Source organism: Gigantopelta aegis, chromosome 15 (assembly GCF_016097555.1).
Source record: "Gigantopelta aegis isolate Gae_Host chromosome 15, Gae_host_genome, whole genome shotgun sequence".
NCBI lineage: Eukaryota > Metazoa > Mollusca > Gastropoda > Neomphalida > Peltospiridae > Gigantopelta > Gigantopelta aegis.
In genome coordinates, this window is record NC_054713.1 from 3919258 (window position 1) to 3944377 (window position 25120).

The 25120-nt window shown below is 38.1% G+C and overlaps 1 protein-coding gene across 1 annotated transcript; it reads right to left on the reverse strand.

Moving 5' to 3' along the window:
* Nucleotides 1–5608: 5608 nt before the first annotated feature.
* On the reverse strand, nucleotides 5609–25093 carry LOC121390077 (zinc finger protein 107-like). Its single transcript, XM_041521788.1, is given in 7 exon segments — nucleotides 5609–9689; nucleotides 10194–11019; nucleotides 11021–11230; nucleotides 12388–13705; nucleotides 18623–18727; nucleotides 20586–20779; nucleotides 25040–25093. Coding segments are annotated over 6 exon segments (3588 nt in total). The 5' UTR covers nucleotides 20719–20779; nucleotides 25040–25093; the 3' UTR covers nucleotides 5609–8693.
* Nucleotides 25094–25120: the final 27 nt, after the last annotated feature.

The window sequence follows — 25120 nt, forward strand, 5'->3', positions numbered from 1 at the left end:
TCCTCTATCTAACTGAATCAGTTTTCTTGTCACTGCTAGTTTGACGGCTAGACTCCAGGGACCACAGAAGATAAATTACAGCTCCGGGCAAAACGGAACTGCAATCAAATTTCACCACACATAATGTGTACATACAAATTTTAATTAATTCAGTTGTACTTATTCTGCTGCTTATGTCCACTAAGGGACGTGACGTAGCCCCGTGGTAAAGCCCTCGCTCGATGTGCGGTCGGTCTGGGATCGATCACCGTCGGTGGACCCAGTGGGCTATTTCTCGTTCCAGCCGTCCTCAGATTCTCACTTGTTAACTTTTTTTTTACTCCAGAAAATAACATACACATCTCAGGGTTTAATTTGTATAATGTTCATTTTTTTATAAAAAGTAGTGCCACCCCACCCCACCCCACCCCCCTAAATTTTGATCAGGATACGGCCCTGACATTTAAGTCGTTAAAGTCGCTGTGGATTGGAGCCAGTACGAGGATACGAACCCATTACCTACCAGCTTTAAGTCTAGTAGCATAACCACTACACCCCGAGACCGGTTCAGGCCTTAGTAGCCAAGATAAGACGGAATGGGGAGGGATCGAACCACCTCGGTGGATCCATTCAACTGACTTGGGGTTTTCTCATGACAACCAGTAAACTACAACTGGTCAAAGGCCGTGGTATGTGCATTCCTGTCTATGGGAAAGTGCATATAAAAGATCGCTTGCTACTGATGGAAACAATGTAGCGGGTATACTCGCTAGGACTATGTCAGAATTACCCAAATTTAATGTTTGACATCTAATATATCTAATGATTAATAAATCAATGTGTTCTAGTGGTGTCGTTAAACAAAACAAACTTACTTCTTTTTCTGAAACGAGTGTCTGTTTGCTACTTCTCCATTACATGCATCGTAACCTACCGGACGCGGTCAAAATTTATTAACCCCCACTTTCCTATTTATTCTTTTTGGCGTTAAATTTTCAAAATTTCCAAATTGGCCTTAGTAGTTACGTGATCCATGTCCCGAGTCGGACCCCCGATCTTATCGGATGGAAGGAAATGTTTTTGTTTAACGACGCACTCAACACATTTTATTTACGGTTATATGGCGTCGGGCATATGGTTAAGGACCATACAGATATTGACGGACGAAACCCGCTGTTGCCACTTCATGAGCTAATCTTTTCGATTAGCAGCAAAGGATCTTTTATATGCACTATCCCATAGACAGGATACCATATACCACGGCCTTTGATGTACCAGTCGTGGTGCACTGGCTGGAGCGAGAAATAGCTCAATGGGCCCACTGACGGGGATCGATCCCAAACCGACCGCCCATCAAGCAAGCGCTTTACCACTGGGCTACATCTCGGACTCGGGATAGGCGTGTTCGAAACCATAGAGGTATATGGACACGTCAAACTCCTAGTCAAGTCAAGTCGTAACCTACCGGATATAGCTAGGTCCGCTGTTATGACATCACAGCCTAGAGTCAAAGTTATTACCAAATATATTACGACACATAACACGTCAAGACAAGGTCACAGATTTTCACTGGGCCAGAGTATACCCTGGCTCACTTGGTGGTTACGGCGTCTCATCACATTTATTTAATGTATTTATTGGAGTGAGGCGTGGTTTATCTCAGTCAGTTGAGTGTTCGCTTGAAGTGCTTGCGTTGCAGGATCGAACCACCTCGGTAGATCCATTCAACTGATTTGGGAATTTTCTCATTCCAACCACTGCACAATTGGTCAAAGGTTTGTTTGGTTTAACGACACCACTAGAGCACATTAATTTATTAATCGTCGGCTGTTGACATGTAGTTTTAGAGAGGAAACCTGCTACGTTTCCATTAGTTTCAAGGGATCTTTCATATGCATATCACAGATCTTTCATATACACCATCCCAAAAAGGATAGCACATACCACTGTCTTTGATATATCAGTCGTGGTGCACTGGTTATAACGAGAAATAGACCAATGGGCTCACCGACGTGGATCGATCCTAAACAGACCGCTTTACCAGCAGGCTACATCCCGCCCTCGAACAGCTTGTAATAGCTTGTAATCTAGGCAATCTCCACTAGTATAGATACCATATCGCAAATACCTCTCAGGTACCTATACGGTTCTAGGATAGATGTTGGTGACGGAAAATTTTGCATTTTCAAAAAATGAGAACTGACCCCGTACCCCTATCCGATGACACAATGCCCATTCTATTGTAAAATCTGACCGACAAAACAGTTGTAAATCACAGCTAAGAATCGTTTATCTGCATGGTTTTTGGCGCCGCGCAGACGCGGAACCGGACGCAACAAAAATTAAATCGATTCTACAGTTACCAATAGCAGTGTTTCCTATCCACATAGGGTGCGCAGTTTTGTTAACCGCGTTAATGTATAATGTAGTCAAACAGACTTTTGGTCAAGTCGTGATTGCATGCACTGAACCATCACAGTCCTAAGTCTTCATGAACATGTGCCTACCCTCAGGGCCGTACCCCCCCCCCCCCCCCCCCGAAAAAATCGCTTCTTTTTTTCCTCCAGAAAATAGCATACACATCTCAGGGTTTAATTTGTTTATAAAAAGTAGTGCCTCCCACCCACCTAACCGGCCTCGGTGGCGTCGTGGCAGGTCATCGGTCTACAGGCTGGTAGGTACTGGGTTCGGATCCCAGTCGAGGCATGGGATTTTTAATCCAGATACCGACTCCAAACCCTGAGTGAGTGCTCCGCAAGGCTCAATGGGGAAGGTGTAAACCACTTGCACCGACCAGTGATCCATAACTGGTTCAACAAAGGCCATGGTTTGTGCTATCTTGCCTGTGGGAAGCGCAAATAAAAGATCCCTTGATGCTAATCGGAAAAGTAGCCCATGTAGTGGCGACAGCGGGTTTCCTCTCAAAATCTGTGTGGTCCGTAACCATATGTCTGACGCCATATAACCGTAAATAAAATGTGTTGAGTGCGTCGTTAAATAAAACATTTCTTTCTTTCCCACCCACCTAGGATTTTGATCAGGCTACGGCCCTGCCCTTGCCCCAACGGTGGTAACATCAGGCTACAAAGTGACGAAAATGTATACATGAAAATAGATATAGCAGAAGACATAACATCAGTCAGTGGTTTGTCATATCGCGAAATGGCTACAAAATGCAGGCAAGTACTGGGTGTTTTGACGATCAGTTACTGGTTGTACTATACTGAATAAAATGTTAACATTTGTGTTTAAAAACACTATATGCAATATATCAACCAAACAACGACCCATAGATATCAGTACTACAATCCCTACCTCAAAGTATTAACTGAAGAAAATGGTACCTTTCATGGTTCATTTTCGGTATAAACAGATGCACAAAATTTGATACTTTTTTCCCCAGGTACCCCATACACGTTTCAAGCACAAGGCTACTTGTCACAGTGGTACTAGATGAAATAAATTTGCATACATTTTTAGCCCAGATGAAACTCATTTTCTTTACAACCAACACACATTTATAACCAATCATAGGACTTGTGGTGTTATCTTCTCTATCAAAAGTTCAGTGCACCTCAAACTTTGACCCAGCCGGAAGTTATTTGGTTTAGTGCTACCTATACACCTTTTCTCTACCTGGAGTGGATTTCAAGTTAGAATCGCGATATTACCAGCCTTAGGACGATTGTAACACTGATGATCAAAGTTAACATAACAACCAACACAGGGGATGATGTGAATTATGCATGTATATTATATATGTATATGTGTGTGTATGTATGTATATATATATATATATATGTATCTATATATATATATATGTATGTATCTATATATATATATATATATGTATCTATATATATATATATATATATATATATATATATATATATATATATGTATGTATGTTATATATATACGTGTGTGTGTGTGTATATATATATATCCATATCTATGTATATATCTATATCTATATATATAATTTAAAAATCGCTTAAATGCCTTACTACAATGGTACGATGAGCTGATTGATGGCGGCCATTTTGAAGTTTAAAGGAGCCGATAATGCAGAGTGGAGAGGCATAATTGCAGCTTTAATATCTTAGGGTCATTTAGCCGAGTACTCTGACGGACGTTTGGACAAGAACGAGAGCGTCACAACTGTCCCGACTTGCTCTCTTACGGTCAGAGTACTCGGGATAAACGTCCGTATCCATTATTTACAGTAACAACGTCACACAGGTTTTTGGGGTGAATTCTTTACTGCATAATACGAAATTGAATATCAACAAGTAAACTGAAACATTTATTCTCATCAGCAAATTGTTTATCCACACGTTTCAAAATTGTGTTCATATTGTTAAACACATCCACAAACATACAAACACATTTATTCTCAATTTACAAAATCATTTTTTTCCGCAAGGCCATTCATTCACGTCAATAATATGTCAATATACATGGCACACTGTCATTCGTAACGCATCAATTCTGTCAATATGACCAAATATAATACACATACATGTATATGCTTCCTCTTACAATAACCAAGGTTTCTTTCACACTGGTCAGTTTCATAAATATTCACATTTAAAAAAATAACACACCAACTCGCGTATTTTACAAGGCGTCCACTCTTACATTCGCACATGCACACACCATACTATTATAACATAAATTTGTTTCTCATTAATGAAGGATTTTTAAAAAAGCACTTTGTAACAACTACATTAAATTAGTTCAAAAGCAGAGTATTCAACATATATAAATAGAACATTAATGATTGCAAATGGTTACCTTTTGCTATAGGAACCAATATTCGTAGTATCGTTTATTTATTTTAAAAAAACAGAAGAAAAAAAAGTGTAATTCACAATCTAATTACAATTAGCTCCACTGGTACCAGTAGAGCTAATTTTAATCAAATTGTGTAATTCACGGATAAAAATTAAACTGGGGGGAGAGGGGGGGGGGGGGGGATAAATAAATATACAAAGTATCTAAAAAGCTTTACGGGATCTTGAATAATAGTGCGTCACCATGGTTAAAGACTGGAATTCTGGAAGATTCCAGAGTTTGTTAATCTCTGATAACCGCCGCTTGGATATTGGCCTAGTTTACAATGTTTACGAAAACCCTATTGGCAATTTGTCCCAATAAACCACGAAACACAAGATATTACCACTGGGCTACGTCGCGTGTTTCTGCCGCCTCCTCACATTTAAAGGGACAGACCCTAGTTTTAACCTGTGAAAATCAACACTAAGTTTAGTTAAAGGGACAGACCCTAGTTTTAACCCGTGAAAATCAACACTAAGTTTAGTTAAAGGGACAGACCCTAGTTTCAACCCGTGAAAATCAACACTAAGTTTAGTTAAAGGGACAGACCCTAGTTTTAACCCGTGAAAATCAACACTAAGTTTAGTTAATCTACAAACCTGTAACACATTTGGATAGAGTTACAATTGAGTGAAACATGAGTCTGTGACTTTGAAATGGTGAAATACCCTCTAAACATAGACTAAAACTCGACTCCATAACTATTACTTCTCAGACGCACGTGCGTTTTTTAAAATATGACTAATGCATTTTGTGATATTAAAAACATCAGGATGACCAGAAACAATTCGAATGTGCGGAAATTAATAATCTAAACAATACAATCTAAGTAAAGTATGATTTAAGTTATTCAAAAACGGCTATAATAGTCAAAAATATGCGTTAGTGTTTAAAAACTAGGGTATGTCCCTTTAACGCAGAGTAAGTCAGCGCCAACACGAGATCATACCTGCATGATGTGACACAGTATCTACAAAATGACATGCTATTGATTACTAGCAAGGATCTAAGTATTCACTTTCTTAAAAACAGGATAACACATACCATGACCAGTATTTTCCAAAGATCACTGGTTGGAATTAAAACCAGAGAAAAAAATGGGTCCACTCGAATGAATCAATCTTGAGTAGGTTATAGAGATGCATCCAATTCAAGAACTCGAATGTTAGTCCAGATTTTATCTCCATTACCAAATCCAGATTTTCAAACAAGAATCCAGACTTTCAAACAAGAATCTAAAAGTTTAATCCCAGGTTTACACGATCCATAGGCATTATAATTGGGAGGTATAGGTGCCCCCTCCCAAACTGGGAAAGTTAAATTGATATATAGCTGATCCCTCCAGTTGCTTATAACGTCCTCCACATGTGTGTGCTACTTTCGTAAATAACAAAACAAAATAATAATTAAATTCAAAATTTAAAAAAAAGACACAAACCTAAAATTGCACTGTTCCTGTTAAAATTGATTAAATAACAGATCTAGATGACATTTGTTTAGGGTTTAGATACCACCGGCCACTTAATAAATATATCTCCATAGATGCACTACAGGTTCTACTAGAATTTCACCATCAATTATAACAGCAGCATCTTGGCTGGAAGACTATCATCATCATGGGAGACAAATGAAGTCGAGCACCACTGGACTGACACGAAAAAGGAGTTTAATTACTTCTAGAGCACATTGATCAATCATCGGCTTTTAGGATGTCAAACATTTGCTGGGATGTGATACTCACTTAGAAATACAAAGTTGAACTGATCTTTAAAAAACTGAAAATCTCTATACTATGACTAAATAAAGATAATTTTTCTACATTTTAGATCAAATCAAATCTACTTCGTGAAAATTATTTGACACTAAAAAGCAAGAAAATAAAAAGTTGAAATCAGACAAGAAGCTAAAAGAACAAATCTGTGCATTTGGTAATTTGATCAGTAGGCCCATTGGGCTAGTGCACCACAACTGGTATATCAAAGGCAGTGGTATGTGCTATCTTGTCTGTGGGATGGTGCATAAAAAAAAAAGATCCCTTGCCACTAATGCCACAATTTCCTCTCTAAGACTATATGTATACATTACTAAGGACCGAAGTTACGAAGCCTACGTTTATTACACAGGTGTATAAGCATTGTAAATGTTTGTAGTTACACGCGTACACGATAAACGTGCTTTGTAAATTTGGCCTTTTGTTTACCATCCAATAGCCGATTAATAAATCTAGTGATGTCATTAAACAAGGCAAACATTTTTGTGTGCAATTTGACATTTTCAGAAAAATCTATTACAGCAAAGGATCTTTTATATATATATATATTCCAACAAATAGGACAGCACATACCAAAGCCTTTGATATACCAGTTGCAGGGAACTAGTTGGGATCAGAGAGAACTCATCCATTGAGGTGGTTCGATATTTCAGCCAAAGCACCTCAAGCGAGCACTCTTCAGACTTGGATAAATTCCACCTCCAGAAAGCAGTGTTAAGAATATATTATATCACAAACAAGCTTCCGTGTTTGCTCACATGGCAAGAACTGTCAGACAGGGTGAATGAACAAGTGAGGAATTAACGGTTGGATTTATATTTACAGGGATGTGATTATGAGCTGAAATCATCTTTAAAAAGCTGAAACTCTTTACCATACTCAAAGGTAATTTTTTTTAGCATTTCAGATAAAATTAAACTTGCTGTGAACATTATTTTGTGTCCCCCCCCCCCCTCAATTTTTTTTAAAGAAATTAAGAAATTTAATTACATGAAGATAAAAAGGTAGAAAATAACATTTAAATTTAATAAATAGGAAGACATTTTTAAGACAGGTAAGAATCTACTTAATTAATCATGAATGGACTTGATATAGTAATAAACGGTATGATCAATCAGCAATGGACTGACCATCCATGAACATGCTATTTATATTGTGAACACTGAAGACATGCTATTTATATTGTGAACCCTTGAGTATTCTCAGTGGATTTCCTGTGAATTTAAGACTGATCTAATAAACATCATGTGTCACATACATGTACATGCCACATGCACAACAGCATACTGACCAAGCAAGCATTACCTATGGACCATCCAAAGAGATGTTTTAAGATATGGTGACATGAGAGGGCAGGGGTGGCACACAGTGCCCCCACCCCCCACTGTAACATTTTAGTAATTCATTTAATGCGTAATGCATGTAGGTGAACTACCTTATTCAAGTATAAAGTCAGTCCATTTTTGTTATACCCAGTTGGTGTTTAAACACAAATACATTAATATCATTTTGTAGTTGTATAATAAAAATAATTTAAAAAAAATAAAAATAAACAAAGGAAGAAAAAACCAAATAACCTTTGCACAACCACCCAAGTGATAAATAAGTTTAAATGGAATTCCTATCATTTGATCCTGAATCTTTCAAATAACTGTTCTAAAGTTAACAAAAACAGAATTATACATAAATGTATAAATGTCACATTATTGCATGAGCACTCGAGAAAGTATTAACATTCATTTGGCAGTACTTAAATATGAACTCATCAACTATGTACACCAATTACATATAATAATAATAATATGTATGTTAAATATTTCCTAGCATTTTGTTTGTTAGCTTGTCCTTGAGATGGAGGTGCATATGGCGTATGAGATCGGTGGAGGTAGGAAACTTTTCGTCGCACACATCACAGTCAAAGTTGTTGTACGGCTTCCTGGCGTGAAGCTCGCGGTGTCTGTTGAAGCTCTGCTTGAAGTTGAAGCCCTTGTAACAGACCTCGCAGTGGTACGGGTAGTCGGGCTGGTGAATGATCTTGTGTTTGTGGACGTCCCTCGAATATTTGAACTTTCTTCCGCAGATGTCGCAGGTGAAGGGTCGGGCGTCACTGTGGACCTGCGGCGTGGGCCCGCAGACTGCTCATGTGCTTGAAGATCATTCCGCAGATATCGCACTCCTTCTTCGGAGGAATGTACGGTTCATACTCCAGATCCTCGGGCTCCTGTTTGATCATGGTCGTCTGCTCGTTCTCCTGCTGGTTCTCGTGACGTTTCATGTGCTTCTCGAGGTTCTCCATCTTGTAGAACGCCTTCAGACACTGCGGACATTTGTGCGGCTTCTCCTTCTTCTTTTTCTTCTTCTTCGGAGGCTCAACGGATTCCTCCTCTGTGCCGTTCTCGACCTGCAGTCCCGGCTCCACCTTGATGTTGACGATATCGACGGGCAGGTCTGTGGAGTCCGTATCCTTGGTGATCTCCGTCGAAGGCGGCAGCTCCATGGGCATCTCATTCTTATCCACCATCTCAACATCATAATCATCTTCATCATCCTCCTCTTCGATCACTTCCGTAGCGTGTTTCTTGATGATGATCTCCCCAATAGACTTGACCGACTCATCGCCTATCAGAACTGTGAACCCGTCCCCGATGTAGATCGTCTTCAGCTTTGCCAGATTAACGGACTCGACATTCTCGACGAGTTCGTAACTGTCCAGGTCGTCTAGGCTGGTGATTCCCTCCCCCGATTCCAGCTTGCTGAGGTCGAGTTTACTGTCGGGCTGGATCGTGCTCTCGCTGATGAACACAGTTGTTTGTTTGGGAAGATCGTTCAGGTTGAATACTCCTTCGTCATCCTCGGCCTGAGTGGCTTCGGGTTTTGCGTCGCCTTCCTTCACGGTGGGGACCCGGCTAGCGCGGCTGCTGAAACCCTGCCTCTTCTGTTTGCGTGTGGGTTTTGTCGGCAAGCCAGACTTCCCTTCGTGGTGTCGCCGGTTGTGATTGGTCAGATCGAGCGGGGTGGGAAATGCCTTCTGGCATTGGTAGCACTTATAGTTACGCTCCCCGGTGTGGCGCATCATATGGATTTTCAAAGCACTGGATTCCTGGAAGAATAAGATACAAATTATTTGTGGAAGACATGGTATCATCTATCAAGTGATTAAGTAAATGTTGCTCAAATCAAACAAGAGAAGCACTACTCATGTAGCTTATAAAAGCAGATTCCAGTGAACACAGCTGTTTATTTTTAAAAACAAACTGTGTACTGTATATACATATAGATACAAAAATTAGAATTACAGGGAATCACCAACTACATGTATGAAACTCAAACACACAAATTGAAAACTGAAGAAAAAGCCTATACAATTTGTAACATATTTAACCATTTATCACCCTGTCTACAGCCAAATTAGCCACTTCCTAATTTTTAATCAAAGTGACAAACATTTAGTCTTTAGCACGGAACATTTTGTTCAGTATTGCGTCGCAATCGCAATTTCAAGATTTTAAAACATTAAATGAAAGTGACTAATCAATTATCAGTTGATTAAAAAGATTGCTCATTAGACCTGCTTAACACTTAAGTTGACGACTGAAATGTTTACCTTGAAAGCTCGGTCACACATTGTACACTTGAACGGCCGTTCCCCGGTGTGCGTACGAACATGTCTTCTCAAGTTGCTCGACTCCACGAACCCTTTCCCACAGAACCGGCACTTAAATGACGTCTGTCCCAGGTGTCGCCTGGCGTGGACAGCCATGTGGTAGGCCGTCGTGAAGCCGCGACCGCAGTAGCCACAGTTGTACAGTCTGTTCTCCACATCGTTCGTGGCACGCTTCCTGTTGGGCAGCTTCACCTTCCTCACCTCGGACGTCTTCTTCCCGACCACGACCTCGCCACCTTCGTCCATCGCCACCGACACAGTCTGGACCACGTCGTCGGGGAGCGGGTCCGTGTGCTCTATGATCTCCTCGATAACCGCGTTTGACGCGACTTCCACCATCTGTTCGCTCGTCGAGTCGCCAAGGGCGGACAACCCCTCAGCAGCGACCAGCGTGCTGCTGTCGAGAATGCCCTCCGCCCGGACGTAGCGTGTGCGTGTGAAGTTGAGACTGCAGTCGATCTCATCGCCGGCCTGTTCGAGGTCCTGGTCGGGTTCGATGTGGATTTTCTCGTAATGCGTCTGCACGTCCTCAGGAGTGTAGAAGGTCTTATCGCAGATGGTGCACTGGTAGCACTTCTCGTGGCAGCGCATGTGCGTGGTGAGGCTGTCAACATTCTTGTACTCCTTGCAGCACACCTGGCACTTGCAGCGCTCCCCGTTGTGAGTGCGCAGGTGGCGCTTCATGTTGCTCGAGTCGGTGAAGCCTTTATTGCAGATGGCGCACGTGTAGGGTTTGTCACCTGTGTGCGTTCGCATGTGCAGCTTGAGGTGCGTGGGCCGGCGGAAGCTCTTGTCGCACACGGTGCACTTGACCTGGTTTGAGGTTGAGGTGAATCCAGGCGTGACGGTTGAGCACTGTCTCCTTCTCGAAGCCGCGTCCGCACACACGACATGTGAACAGCATGTCCTGGTGGTTGTGGGAGATGTGCAGACGAAGCAGGCGTAGGATGGAAAAACACTTGCCGCATGCCCCACACCTAGGAAACAAGGGAAAATAGGAATTAATGGATGGATGGATGGATGGACGGACGAACGAACATGAATGAATGGATGAATGGACGGACAGACAGACGGATGAATGGATGGATGGATGGATATATGAATGGATGGATGGACGGACGGATAGACAAACGAATGAATGAATGAATGGATGGAATGATTGGAAAAATGAATGAATGGATGGATGGATGTATGGATGGATGAATGAATGAATGAAAGAAGTGTTTTATTTAACGACGCACTCAACACATTTTATTTACGGTTTACGGTGTATATGGTTAAGGACCATACAGATTTTAAGAGGAAACCCGCTGTCGCCACTACATGGGCTACTCTTTCCGATTAGCAGCAAGGGATCTTTTATTTTCGCTTCCCACAGGCAGGATAGCACAAACCATGGCCTTTGTTGAACCAGTTATGGATCACTGGTCGGTGCAAGTGGTTTACACCTAACCACTGAGCTTTGCGGAGCACTCACTCAGGGTTTGGAGTCGGTATATGGATTACAAATCCCATGCCTCGACTGGGATCCGAACCCAGTACCTACCAGCCTGTAGACTGATGGCCTAACCACGATGCCACCGAGGTCGGTAAATGAATGAATGAATGAATGAATGCAGCATCCCAACTGACTTCAACAATGTTGATATAAAACCTAAGTAAAATAGATTATCAGCATTTCTTATCACTAAGAAATATTTCTGTGAAAAGAGATAGTCAAACTGGCTCTTACGGTCACTTGTGCTATACCTTTTAAAAGTGAATCATAGCAATAAACATTTATAACAGATGGTCCTTTGGTGACTGTTAATTTGACATCAACATCACAAATGAACAAGTCAAATTTAAATATTGATAGATCTTTTCGACAGAAACACTTGACAAGACCAACCACATTTCTAATAAGACAAATAAAAGAGAAAGGCCAAGTTGATATTGATAATTAATGTAAAATGCTAAGTAGGAGATCCCTTAATAACAATACTAGATTTGAACTTTATGGTTAACAATACACATTTTGTTTCTGATCTCATAAAATAGCCTATTGGCTATGCACAAAACCTATTATATTAGATTTAATATATATTTTAAAACCAAAATCATCAAAAATATATAATATAAATTTTACAATTACCTGAAAGGTTCTTTTTTATTTGACCCAAACAAGCTGGCCGGTTTTTCCCGCACTCTCTTTACGTTTCCGTTTTGCGTCGACTCATTCAAATCATCGTTATCAACGTCCCCTCCATCATCCCCGGCATCATTGTTCATGCGGTGCGCTGCCTTTCGAATCTGAGCTCTCGATGGCTTCCTGGGTTTCAACTCTGGTGGATTGAGCAGGCGCTCCGTGTGCACCTGGTAATGTTTCGACACATCGTCGGGCGTGTAGAACGTCCGGTTACACAGCGCACACTTGAAACACTTGTCGTGACTCCTCATGTGCGTCGTCAAGCTGTTTAAGTTCTTGTAGTCCTTGCCACACACCTTGCACGACGCCCTCTGCTCGTCGTGCGTCATCTCGTGGCGACGCAGGTTGCTCGTGTCGGAGAACATCTTTCCACAGGTGTTGCAGGGATAGGGCTTGTAGCCCGTGTGGCTGCGGTTGTGGATGACCAGGTGACCAGGGCTGCTAAACGTCTTTCCGCAGATCTCACACTTAAACGGCTTACTCTCCTGGTGCGAGTACAGGTGGCGCTGGTACGTCGACTGTTTGTCGAAACCCATCCCGCACACGTTGCAGTTAAAGATCCACATGTCGTGGTGAATCCTCATGTGCAGGTTCAGCAGCTTGTACGAGCCGAACGTCTTCCCACACTCTCTACATGGCATCAGCTGCCGCTTCCTCCGGCCCCGGCCGATTCCCAGGCCCGACTTCTGCGACAGTGTCTTCAGCGGCCGCTGCACGATGTTCTCCGGAGTGAGGTCGTCGACCATCAGTGTCTTTCTCTCACTACTTCCGCCGTGGCGTATCTGTACGATCTGATGAGGGGTTCCCAGATTGGACAGCAGGCTGATGGCATGGCTCGAAAGACTGCTCGTGTTTTCTTTATTGTCTTCCAGCTTAATCTGCAGGTCAGTCTGCTGGCCAAACGAGCGGACCTGGTTGTCAGGAATGAAGCCCTCGATGGTTTCGCCGTCCATATTTAAGGTGATCGTAGCCGGTTCCTGTCCACCGTTGACGATGGTCGCACCATCGCCAGAGCCGTCTTCCGGCATGACGCAGTAGACGACGTACACCTCCTGGCCGTTGGCGTCCGTGATGCTGGAGAGGTCAAAGGTCGAAGCGATGTCCTCCACGCTTTCAATAGTCTGAGAATCTCCATGTTCCACGAGACTTTCGGTGATGATTTCAGTGTTGGAGTCGAAGATCTGGGTTTCCTGGGTGACAATCCTTCCTACCTGGTCCTCTGTCACCTCCTCTACAATACACTCGGACTGTACTTCACCATCTGCTGGAAGTCAGAAAGGAAAGAAATGTGTCATTAACTTGTTTTATTTTGACCAAATTGTACACATGACATGCTAGCTAGTGTTTTCCTTAGCTTGTTTCAGCATGATGTGGCACCATGTCTCAATAGTCTAGTGCCATCTTGCCTTAATCAGTGCCATGCTGGCCTGAGATTAAACAAGCCTTTTTCAATAATTAATTCTATAATTGCCTTTATAAACACTCATAAAATGTATTATTAATTAATAAACCATGCCTGTTATATATTTTGCCATTCATTTATTTTAGAAAGCACATTAATTACATTTATTTTTATTTCAATTAATTTTTAAAGTAACAAAAGTGACCTGAAAATGGTGAAAATACCCTAAAATTATTATTGTTATTTAGTCTACCATGCCGTGCCACGTTTCTATGGAAAACACTACTTGCACATATGGGCCATTCCATGGTAATAATTTAAGCCAGGATGTGACATTCTGAGTCTTATGATCTCCTTCACTAAAAATCCTTTTTAAATGGAAATGCAGTTTTATCATTTATAGACTCAATACATATAGTAGTATAAGCATGTCAGGCCTAATTTTGTTGTTGTAAAAAACAAAATGACTTAAAAAGTGAAAAGTAACATGTGTCAGGACGTGACGAAAATGGACATCACTTTTTTAACACTGCAGTAAATTCCAAAACTCTGCTCTCCTGATAGAATGTTTGCTTATTGAAATACACTGTTGAACACAATATCCAGTCTCATTTCTAAATGCTGTATAGCAATTTACTAAAAAAGTATTCTTTATGACGTGACTTTTTGTCTAGTTCACTTATACAACTAATAAATGATATGTATATCAAATACTACTAATGAAACACTTTTAGTTTATGAAATCAATGATATTTACTTGTGTTTAGTGTTTTTATCATCAAAATAAGTGAATAAAATCCTAATTAATTGAACTGTCATTGTGCAAAAAAACTTTCTAATACAATATTCATATAATATACTTTTATAACCAGTGACCATACTGTCAACAACATTGTTTATCCTGGTGTTGCTAAGTCTGGTGATTTTTGTCTTACCTTTACAATACATGCACAAATTAAAAAGATGAAGTATAGGTATAACTTTTTCATTGGCTATGGCATCAACATTGATTTTACAAATGTAGCTACATTTCTCATAAATCACATGTCCTGCATCATTTACAGTTCTATCTATGAATGTTCACCTCAGTGCACGTCAAAATTTGTTTTTCAACTTCATTATTTTAAAATTTTAATTTACTTTTTTTAAGTTTAATTTTTTTTAATGTTTAAAAAACATTTTTAACATGCACTGAGATAGATATCTACAGATGCACTATCAATGACACTGAATAGGTTTATGGTAGGCTAGGCAATTAATTCTGTAGAATTCTTAATTACCATATATTTTAGAATTAATATATTATTATATTTTGCCTTTTGTTGGTATTTTTATGATCATCTGATTTAACTGGAATTCAAAATATGAACCCAAGTCAGTACAGAAATTATAATTTTTGGACAGTTTCTTCTTTCTGTTCTTCATTACTTGATAGACCAAACAATCAACAATGTATATAAACTGTTGATGATTGACAATAGCAAACATCTCAACGACACAATTGATTTGAATTCCCCCAACCCAAGTTTATCTTCCACATGTATCTTTATCAATTACATCCTTCACTGGAGAAATGTTGGTTTATATATTCCAATTCATGTTTGGATGCCTGTATCTGCCGAGGAATAAGCTTAAGATTTTAGCAGCATATTCAGGGCTCACCCTGGATCAAAAATACCTGTAGCCAAAATATTAGCCAAATGGAATTTTTATTAGCCATATTGAAAATTCTTTAGCCAAATTTGTTTTACGCAGTACTGTATAGAGTATTTATATATGAATATGAAAATGTATCTTTTTCAGCTAATTGTGTACAAACTGGAATAAATAGGAATAACAAAACCTCAATGGGGGTAGGGGCAGTTAATATATTACTTCGATTTTTCAGCAGGGAGTGGAGTGCGGTGGGGATGGGGTTATGCATTATCTTCAGTTTGAAGCCAGTACCCCATACACCCACCCCCACTTCTAAGGCCTATGACATTAAATTAACAACCATACAGAAATATGGGGGTGGGTAGATGTTTATTGTGGGTAGTTGTTTTTTCTTTCTTCCTTTTTTCCCAAATAAAAATGTGAGAGCTTTTTTTATATAGAGCTCATTATTTCTTTAAATAGCAATCTTTATGTTAATTTGAAATGTTTTGTTTCTTTTTTTCTTTTTTTTAAGTGACCCATCAATTCCCCACCACGAACAATTTCATAATTTGTGCCATGTTGTTGCTGTTGATTTCAGCATCGTCTTAAATGCTTGTTGTGATTTCTGCTTGCAAAATACTTCGGCTAAGAATGCCAACTTCACTCCATTTATTTATTTTTTTAAAAAGAAGAAAGTTAATAAAATTAAAATTTACGGTCTTTAAAATCCTGCTAACTTATTAAATGTCACCTCACAGTCTTACAAATTTATAGCTAAAATTATCTAACAAATATGATTATTGTAAACTACTTTTATTCAGTGTACATTTAACTGCAATTTGTATAAATACTGCATGTTCATTTCCCGCGATAGCGATCTGCATGCGTGCTCTCGACCATGGGTACGAAATTAACAAAGACAGTGGAATAAACAAAAACTGCAGTTAGGTATTCATTGATGCGAACAACTATTGTTTTTCTACAAATTTAAAATTAATTACTGTGATTATTAAAATAAGCAAACATTATAAGGTCTACGCTGAATTATGCATGACACAATTTTTTTGTTACCGGTCGCGAGATCGCTATTAAGCTAACTGAATATTTGGTATTACTATTATGTTTGAGGTATCGGATAGATTATGTAACCGTTTGTTCACATCAGAAGACAGAAAATGGCTTAGCCAAAATTTTAGCCACTTGCAAATTTTATTAGCCATTTTTTGTAAAAATTAGCCAATGGCTAATTTGGCTACCGACAGCGCGAGGCCTGCATATTGTATTAAATTGAACAATTCTTCGACACAATATTTATTGTGTGTATACACCAGTTTGGAACATTTGGTATAAATACAATATTATTAAAATTGGTGGATTATCAATAATTCATTGTTTGGTCAAAACATAGAAGCATAGAATTAATTGATAATAGTATTTTTGTATCTACATAAATCCATGTTAAATATTCAAACATGCTCCCCCGAAGATGGTGAGAGCAAAAATGTTGAAAATAAAAGTAATTACTTTTAGGTGCATGTGCATTATCTAGTCAGTTTTGCCAATTTCTCTATATAGAGAGAGATAATACATTTTTAATCTTTACTCAATTTAACATGCCATCTTGAATGTCACATCCTGGCTCAATATCACGTTCTGGCTCAATGTCACATCTTGGCTCAAAGTTTGAGGTGGTTATTTTAATCATTTAATACAACCAGTCATCATTATACCTTTTATTTATACTTGGAACATTGAGAAGAAGGAGAATTAAAAAGGATTTTTATTTCTGAAAAATAGTTTTAAAATAAAACTAACTTTTATATAATAATTTAATATACTAATTATGATATGAAAGAAGGAAAAGTAGTATTTTCATATGCAGTATATTTTAGATATGATACCAACTTTTAAAATTTGACATAACAGTAATGAAATATTACCAAAAGACAAATGTCACGTCCTGGCTTACAAAAAATATTTTTTTCAAATAAAACCATCATTAAAACCCATAAAATAAAAGCAAATTGGCAATAAAAGTATATTTGTATGTGCTTAAGGGTGTTAACTTTAAACTATAATAAAAACTTAGTTTAACCGATCATTTTGAAATTTCCACACCCATGGACCAAATGCCCATATACAGACTGGATATATAGCTGCATTAGTAACGAAAAATGAGATGAACATATATAGGAGTACATACAATAAGTACAACTTGATAGCTGCTGAAACAAAATCTATCGAAAAAAACCTAGTGGCTAACGGCGAGGTGATAAATCCCAGTTCATTTGAAAAAAACCCACTGTGTGTGGAAGATCATTCAAATGTAACAAGACAAATGAGCAGGAGAAGTTGTGTTTATGTAACCTATGTGCTTCGACGATCAAGATTGAATGTGCTCGTCAGGAAAAACAGGTGGTACCAAAACATACTGACCATAGCATCTGACTGTCTGTGACCAGGTCTGATGTCACTGAACTAATGCACTGTCAGCTCACTAGGTGGCATTGGTGATTAAAGGGGGACGAGACGTAGCCCAGTGGTAAAGTGCTCGTTTGATGTACGGTTGGTTTGGGATCGATCCCTATCAGTGGGCCCATTGGGCTATTTCTCATTCCAGACAGTGCATCACGACTGGTATATCAAAGGTTGTGTGCTGTGGTATGTGCTATTTTGTCTGTGCATATAAAAGATCCCCTTGCTACTAATGGAAAAATGTAGCGGGTTTCCTCTCTATAATTACATGTCAAAATTACCAAATGTTTGACATCCAATAGCCGATAATTAATAAATCTGTGTGCTCTATAGTGTTGTTTAACAAAACAGACTTTTTGTGGTTAAAGGCTAAAACAATGGTTGCATCTACCAAATAGGGAAAGTGTTTGCATCTTTACCATTATTTAATCAAATGTGCTATTTTTTTATATTGTTATAACAAAATCAAACGTCTTAATACATACTCAGGCATTGAATTTGGGGATTACTGTTTTTTAGGATTCCGCTAGAAATAGTAAACACAATGTAATATGAATATTTGGGGATTACAAATTCTAATCTTATGCTTCCGACACAAAATCTGGGATTCAATGAAGCAAGCTAAATTTGCAGCCTGACTGTGATCGAATTAAACGCGATAATGACCTTGATTAGGATCCACTGTCTCGATCTTGATGAACTGGGCTGGGCCCACCGAGTTAGCTGCAATATGGATAGTTTCACCAACCTGTACTTCCGCATTTCCATCAGCTATAAATAAATAAATAAATAAAATTTAAACACAATCAGGGAACATTTTGTTTTCAAAAATTTCATTAGAAATATTTCTAGTCAATTGAAAATTGATTAGCAACTGATGTTTAATGTTTTAAAATTGTGTAGCAATCTCTGAAACTTGCCCAGCGAATCACAACATGATACTGAACAAAATGTTCCCATTAATACATTGTATATATGATAAATATTGGGCACATATACACAAAACATATATTTTAAATAAATACATGGAAAGAAACGAAATATGATACCCATTTAATGATAAAAGTTGAAATAATAGAAAGCTGTACACTTATATTTCTAAAAATTTTGTGGAATCAATTGTTGTCATTTCATGTTGAATCATAGTTTTAAAAACAAATTAACATTTTCAACTTTATAATTACACACGTAGTAAAGTTGTTACATATCCGAGTCCTTCTTTGAAAGCGGTACCTTTTTAACCCCTAGACACTTTAAACAGTTTAATACACAAGTACTTAGATAGTAATTTGATTTCAATTCCAATTTTGAGGGAATTTTCAGTTGTTATCTTTCTTTTTCTTTGACATTTTATTTTAATTTCACTCTAGAATTTGTATTTATATTTAAAACAACATACTAAGCTTCTGTCTTAGTAAAGTCACAGACCCTAGTTTCAACCCGTGAAAATGGACACTATGTTTGGTGGACACTATGTTTGGTTAACACATTTGAATAAAGTTACAACGGAGTATATAAAACAAGAGTCTGTATTGTTGAAACAGGTTAATATACTTTTAAAAAGTAGACTAGAGCTTGTCTCTATAACTGTTACCATACTGCAGGGTTTCCGCCAGAAAAAAAATTGGGGGGGGGGGGGGGGGGGGGGTGGGGGGGGGGGGGGGGGGGGGGGGGGGGGGGGGGGGGGGGTCGGACTGGCGGAGATGCGATTTCCTGGCATCTCGGAACACAATCCAGCAGCCAAAACAGTCGGCAAAATGTATCTGTTCTGATGCACTAACCGTGAAAATAGTCACAAATTAGGACAAAATAAATTATGTATTATATCTTATGATTTCAGGTGGCAGAGAAGTAAATAATAATACACTGTCGACTATATTAACATAAAAGCAAAAAGTTGTTGTCAACATATGCAGGTGAATTATTGTCAAAAATCTTAATTTCTTACTCAATTGCAAACCACATTGGTATTTTTTTTCCAAATGAGCTGAATTAACAGCATCCTACATTCGTATACAACCTTTCATTGGTTGATTTACTTCTCTGCCTCCTTCAGTTTCTCTACGTACAATCACAAATTATCGTTACTGTTCATGTATCTTGTGAAATGAAATCAAATCAGTTGTATACAATTATCGTGTTTTTGTTTCCTTGTCATCTCAAATATTTAGTACACAAATATAACCTTCTATACAAATACTTCAATATGAATCGGCGGCACGTTCTGTGATGTGTAGCAGCTTTCATCTGCCTATTGGCTGTTGTTCCCAAGCCAAAAACATGCAAAACAGCTAGATAATTAACATTTGCTAATTAACATTCTCTCTGCCTAGCATTTTCTTAGAAAATGTTATGCTAAGAGCTAAAAATTACTTTAACCCCCCCCCCCAATGTCAAAATCTGTATGAAACCCTGTATTGTGCATTTTAAAACATATTAGAAACAAAAAGATGACAAGTAACACTCCAGATGTACGGAAAAGAATAATCTAAACAATAAAATCTAAGTAATGTCTGATTTAAACTATTAAAAGCTTCCGTAATAGTAAAAAATATGCCATAGTGTTTAAAAAATAGGATCGCTCAATGTACTACAACCGTAAAGATGTGAATACAATATCCATATTTACCTGAAATCTGAGCATTCTGATTAAGGATTTTCTGCGATATCTGGAGGATTTCTTCATTGACGTCCGTGCCGTCTGCAGACAGCAGGATCTCTTCACAGACCAGGCTGTCTGCAGTTATCTCCCCTTCACTCATGCCGTCAGCAAGGAGAAATCCTCACCTCGTCGTTGAAAACAAATTGTCTTCCGACACAAACCTACAAATATAATTACCCCAGTGAGAATACATACATGTGCATAAACACACCAGCTTGGTCACAATCAACCTGTACCTGGGGCAGCCACCGACATAAAATGTTTAAGTCTTCTGAATCAAACTGTTATATAGTTACCAACATTTCATGCGAACCGTTGTTCTGTTCGCATGTCAGTCACGCAACATTAAAATCACAAGAACCACCAATCGGTTATGTGGTGCACAATTACATTCTAAAATTAAAAGTATCATATATCAGTAATGAAAATGAAAATCAGTTTTATATTTTTGAACCACCAATGTATCACAGAACCATAGTTCAAGTGTTTTAGGATTAGGTAGGCCTAACTCATCGGTTACGAGAACTATATTCACGTAACTGAACAATCGGTTACCTAAGTAAAACTCATGTGAATGGACTTCCAGTTACCTAAGATTTTAAAATATTGTCCCCTAGAATGCCCATCATCTTCCAAATCTTTGAGCCAAATATTGTTGAGCATTCCATTTTTATTTTAAAACCAATCAATTGTGCAATAAAATTGAATATTTCCCACAACAATATGGCCAGAACATGCATGATTTCCTTCATTAAGAAATACATTGTGGTAAACTTTGCTCAAGGGGTTCAGTGTTTATGAAAGATCACACATTTTTCTCAAATTAATATTTGACTTCCAAGTATTTAATTATTATTTTTAGCCATTGTCATAAAAAAGAGTTTGTTTTAAAGTTTGGTTTGTTTAATAAATCGGCTATTGGATGTCAAACATTTGGTAATTCTGAAGTCACATGATTGTAATGACGTGTACTACAAAAATATTTTCACAAATACTTGCCAAAAATAAAGTCCCTGCATGTTTTTTTCTGGGAGTTTGTTTATATATTTATTAAAAGTCTGAATGCATCTTATAAGTTATATTTTTTTAACCAAACAAATTTAGCAATTCACCATTATAATCATTAATTTATAAGACAACTTATATTTATATATAAGACAGCAAAACAGTTATATTTATGTTCCAAACATGTTCTCTTTTAATAACTGGTTGCTGAGGATTCCATTTTTCCATTTGACTTTACTTAAGTGTAAGCATTTTTTTTTTTTTTTACTTTGACACAGTGCATTCCCCAATTCATATTTCTTGCTGTTTTGCACATGGCACTCACTGGAAATAACAATAGACCAACAGGATATACATTAATTAAGAGTATGGTAACTTTCATTTTTTGTTTTTCAATGGAAAATACCTGGGAATTTTGAGTTGGAAAAGTGGTTTTCAGCAAATATTTTTGGTTGACAACAATGGTGGCACGTCACGGTAATTTTCAGGAATCGATAGTTGATTGTAACAACTAATTTGATAATAAATTTGATAGTTTTACCAACAAAAATCACAAAATATTGGGATATGAATCATAGTTGGTCTCCCAAAAACAAATACTGGACATCTGACCACAAATGCCCATAAGTAAATACAACTTTTTCAAATTTTTGCCTAATTTTAATGAATTATATTTTATAACTGGTATAAAATATTATATAAATCAACAAAAATAAGACTTACTGATTCAAATATAAACTTTATTTTATGTATTTATAAAAAATAGAAGGGAAAATATGCATGGCTCGAAACAGCTTGTGGTCAGGTCACCAAATGCGACCGACCAAAGTCCTGTTTGGACGACTTAAACATTTAAGTATAATGGCGTTAGTCGTGCAAATATTTCTATAATATATGAGCCACTATTAATAATTGTATGACATATATTTATTCCACATTAAAATCCTGCCTGTGGTTCGCAAAACTGAATGCAGTTATAAAATAAAGACATTCTAATAAAGTTCATTAACCATTTGGAACATATCGGCCAAATATGCGATCAAATCCGAACATTCCCGAATGCTGTCCTATAGTTTTTGTGATCTGCTTCGTGGTGTTACGATTTCTTTTTTTTAAATCTCGTTTTAATTAGGGTTTTTTAATAGGCCAGTTAATTTGGTGCCTAACGAATTGACTAATGAAATGAATTGTTACTATTTTCGGAGTAAAACCATGATCATGACTTCCTCTGCCAAGTGCAGTTTTCTTAAATGCACAGCAAGAAAGCAAAGTAAAAAAAACAAGCATGCCAAGGAAGTTGACTTTGCTTTTCAGTTGTGAATGAAGTTACGATAAGGGGAACTAATCCAGGACAACTAAATTAATCCAGTACCGTAGTCTGAAGGTTAAATAAGGACAACAGACAGACAAACAAAAACATATATATTTTTATACCACACTGAACAGTGTTGTTTTGAAAAGTTCTGGCTGTCAGCTACTGAAACAGGTGACTTTGTTAATATATGTACGATTGATGCTGTAGTTCTTGATGCCCTAGCCCGAGTACTCTGACTGTAAGAGAGCTAGACGGACATTTGGACATAAACACGCTCTCATTACAGTCAGAGACCAACCTATGTCTTTTTTTGGCAATTCCTGACTACCAAACGGTAGGCAACGAGTCCCGCTCTAATACACAACAATCCTATGTTTGACGTCAAATACCTTTACATCAATCATTTTCGAGTTAAGTGATACCAAAAAATCCACATATTAATCACTAATACACTTACTACAGAAAGAAACCCGACAGCACCCACATTCAGCTACGCTTCGTGACACTCCGTCGCAACAATTGCAAAGCTCGGCGATCTATTTCGAGACGTAGACCACGTGATCGCGCACTGGGCGATTCCGCCTTGTGCAGCAGTTACAGGGGCCGTCTCATATCAAGCGAAGTTACAACATGGAAGAGTTGGCTAATGCCGTTTTGGATGAATTTGGATTTCATTACGTCATTAAACCAAAACAATTACACATTATTGATTCCATTTTGAATTTGAAGGATACATTTGGGGTGTTATCGACAGGATATGGCAAAAGTATGTGCTACGTACTGCCTCCTCTTATGAGCCGACCCCTGTAACTGCTGCACAAGGCGGAATCGCCCAGTCTCGAAATAAGATTGCCGAGCTTTGTAATTGTTGCGACGGAGTGTCACGGAGCGTAGCTGAATGTGAGTGCTGTCGGGTTTCTTTCTGTAGTATGTGTATTAGTGATTAATATGTGGATTTTTTGGTATCACTTAACTCGAAAATGATTGATGTAAAGGTATTTGACGTCAAACATAGGACTGTTGTGGTATTAGAGCGGGACTCGTTACCTACCGTTTGGTAGTCAGGAATTGCCAAAAAAAGACATAGGTTGGTCTCCGACTGTAATGAGAGCGTGTTTATGTCCAAATGTCCGTCTAGCTCTCTTACAGTCAGAGTACTCGGGCTATTGATGCCCATGCAGGAAACTTTGATACATAATAGCATGTTTAGTGCTCATTTGAAAGGTAGAAACCGTAAAAAAAAAAAAGCTCGCTTTATAAACACTGATATTCTTAATTTAGAACCGAATGATTATGCCCATTGAAACTGGTCGTCTACACTACACCAAATACAATACTCATCAATAAAATGTAGGCACACAAAAATTGCAAGGGCATGTTAAAAGTAAAAAAAAAAACCAAATATCCAATTTTATATATTTATTACCTCAATTTAAACAATCAAATGACTATGAGAAAGACCAATTTGGACATTATCCGATACTTGAGTGGGGAAAATGGCTACCTTCTGGGTCTGCTCCATTGGATGATTGAGCAATATGGAACATTGCTGTAACTGAATGAGCACTGATTACTCTAATTTACTAAGTAACTTAAAGTGTGGTTTTCGTATTTAAAGTTATAACACCCTTAGCAGGCCTTTCTTATAATCGGGCATTATTTCTTTTAACTGGTACTCTTTAACCATGTTGTAGAAACCCAGCCAAGCAAACTACGCGGATACCAGTGTGTCAACATGGCCAAAGAAAGAATCGGTCGCTATCGAAATTGGTCAGAAAAATAAATCCATTTGTCAAAATTAGTGCTAACCAAATCGACAATATAAATATTTAATTTTACAAAACACAAACAAAATTTATTAAGCTGTTTCCTTGATAGGAAAAAATGTTTTTTTCATTTTATACTTTTGACCAGTAACTGTATCAAGTGCGAGCGCCGCGGCAAGCATCGACTGGTTCAGCACGCCATTTCATGGCGTACTTGGTTGTGCGAAATGCGGAATATCTACTGTAAATGAGTAAATAACATCATTCAAAATACAGTTTATATGTGATATATGATATATACGTAATATAAATAACGATATTTTACAAAAACTTACGTGTAATTTTTAAATTATTGGCGAACAAAAATGTCTGAGCTTAGTCGATGACCCACAATGCAATGGGAAAAAGAACGGAAG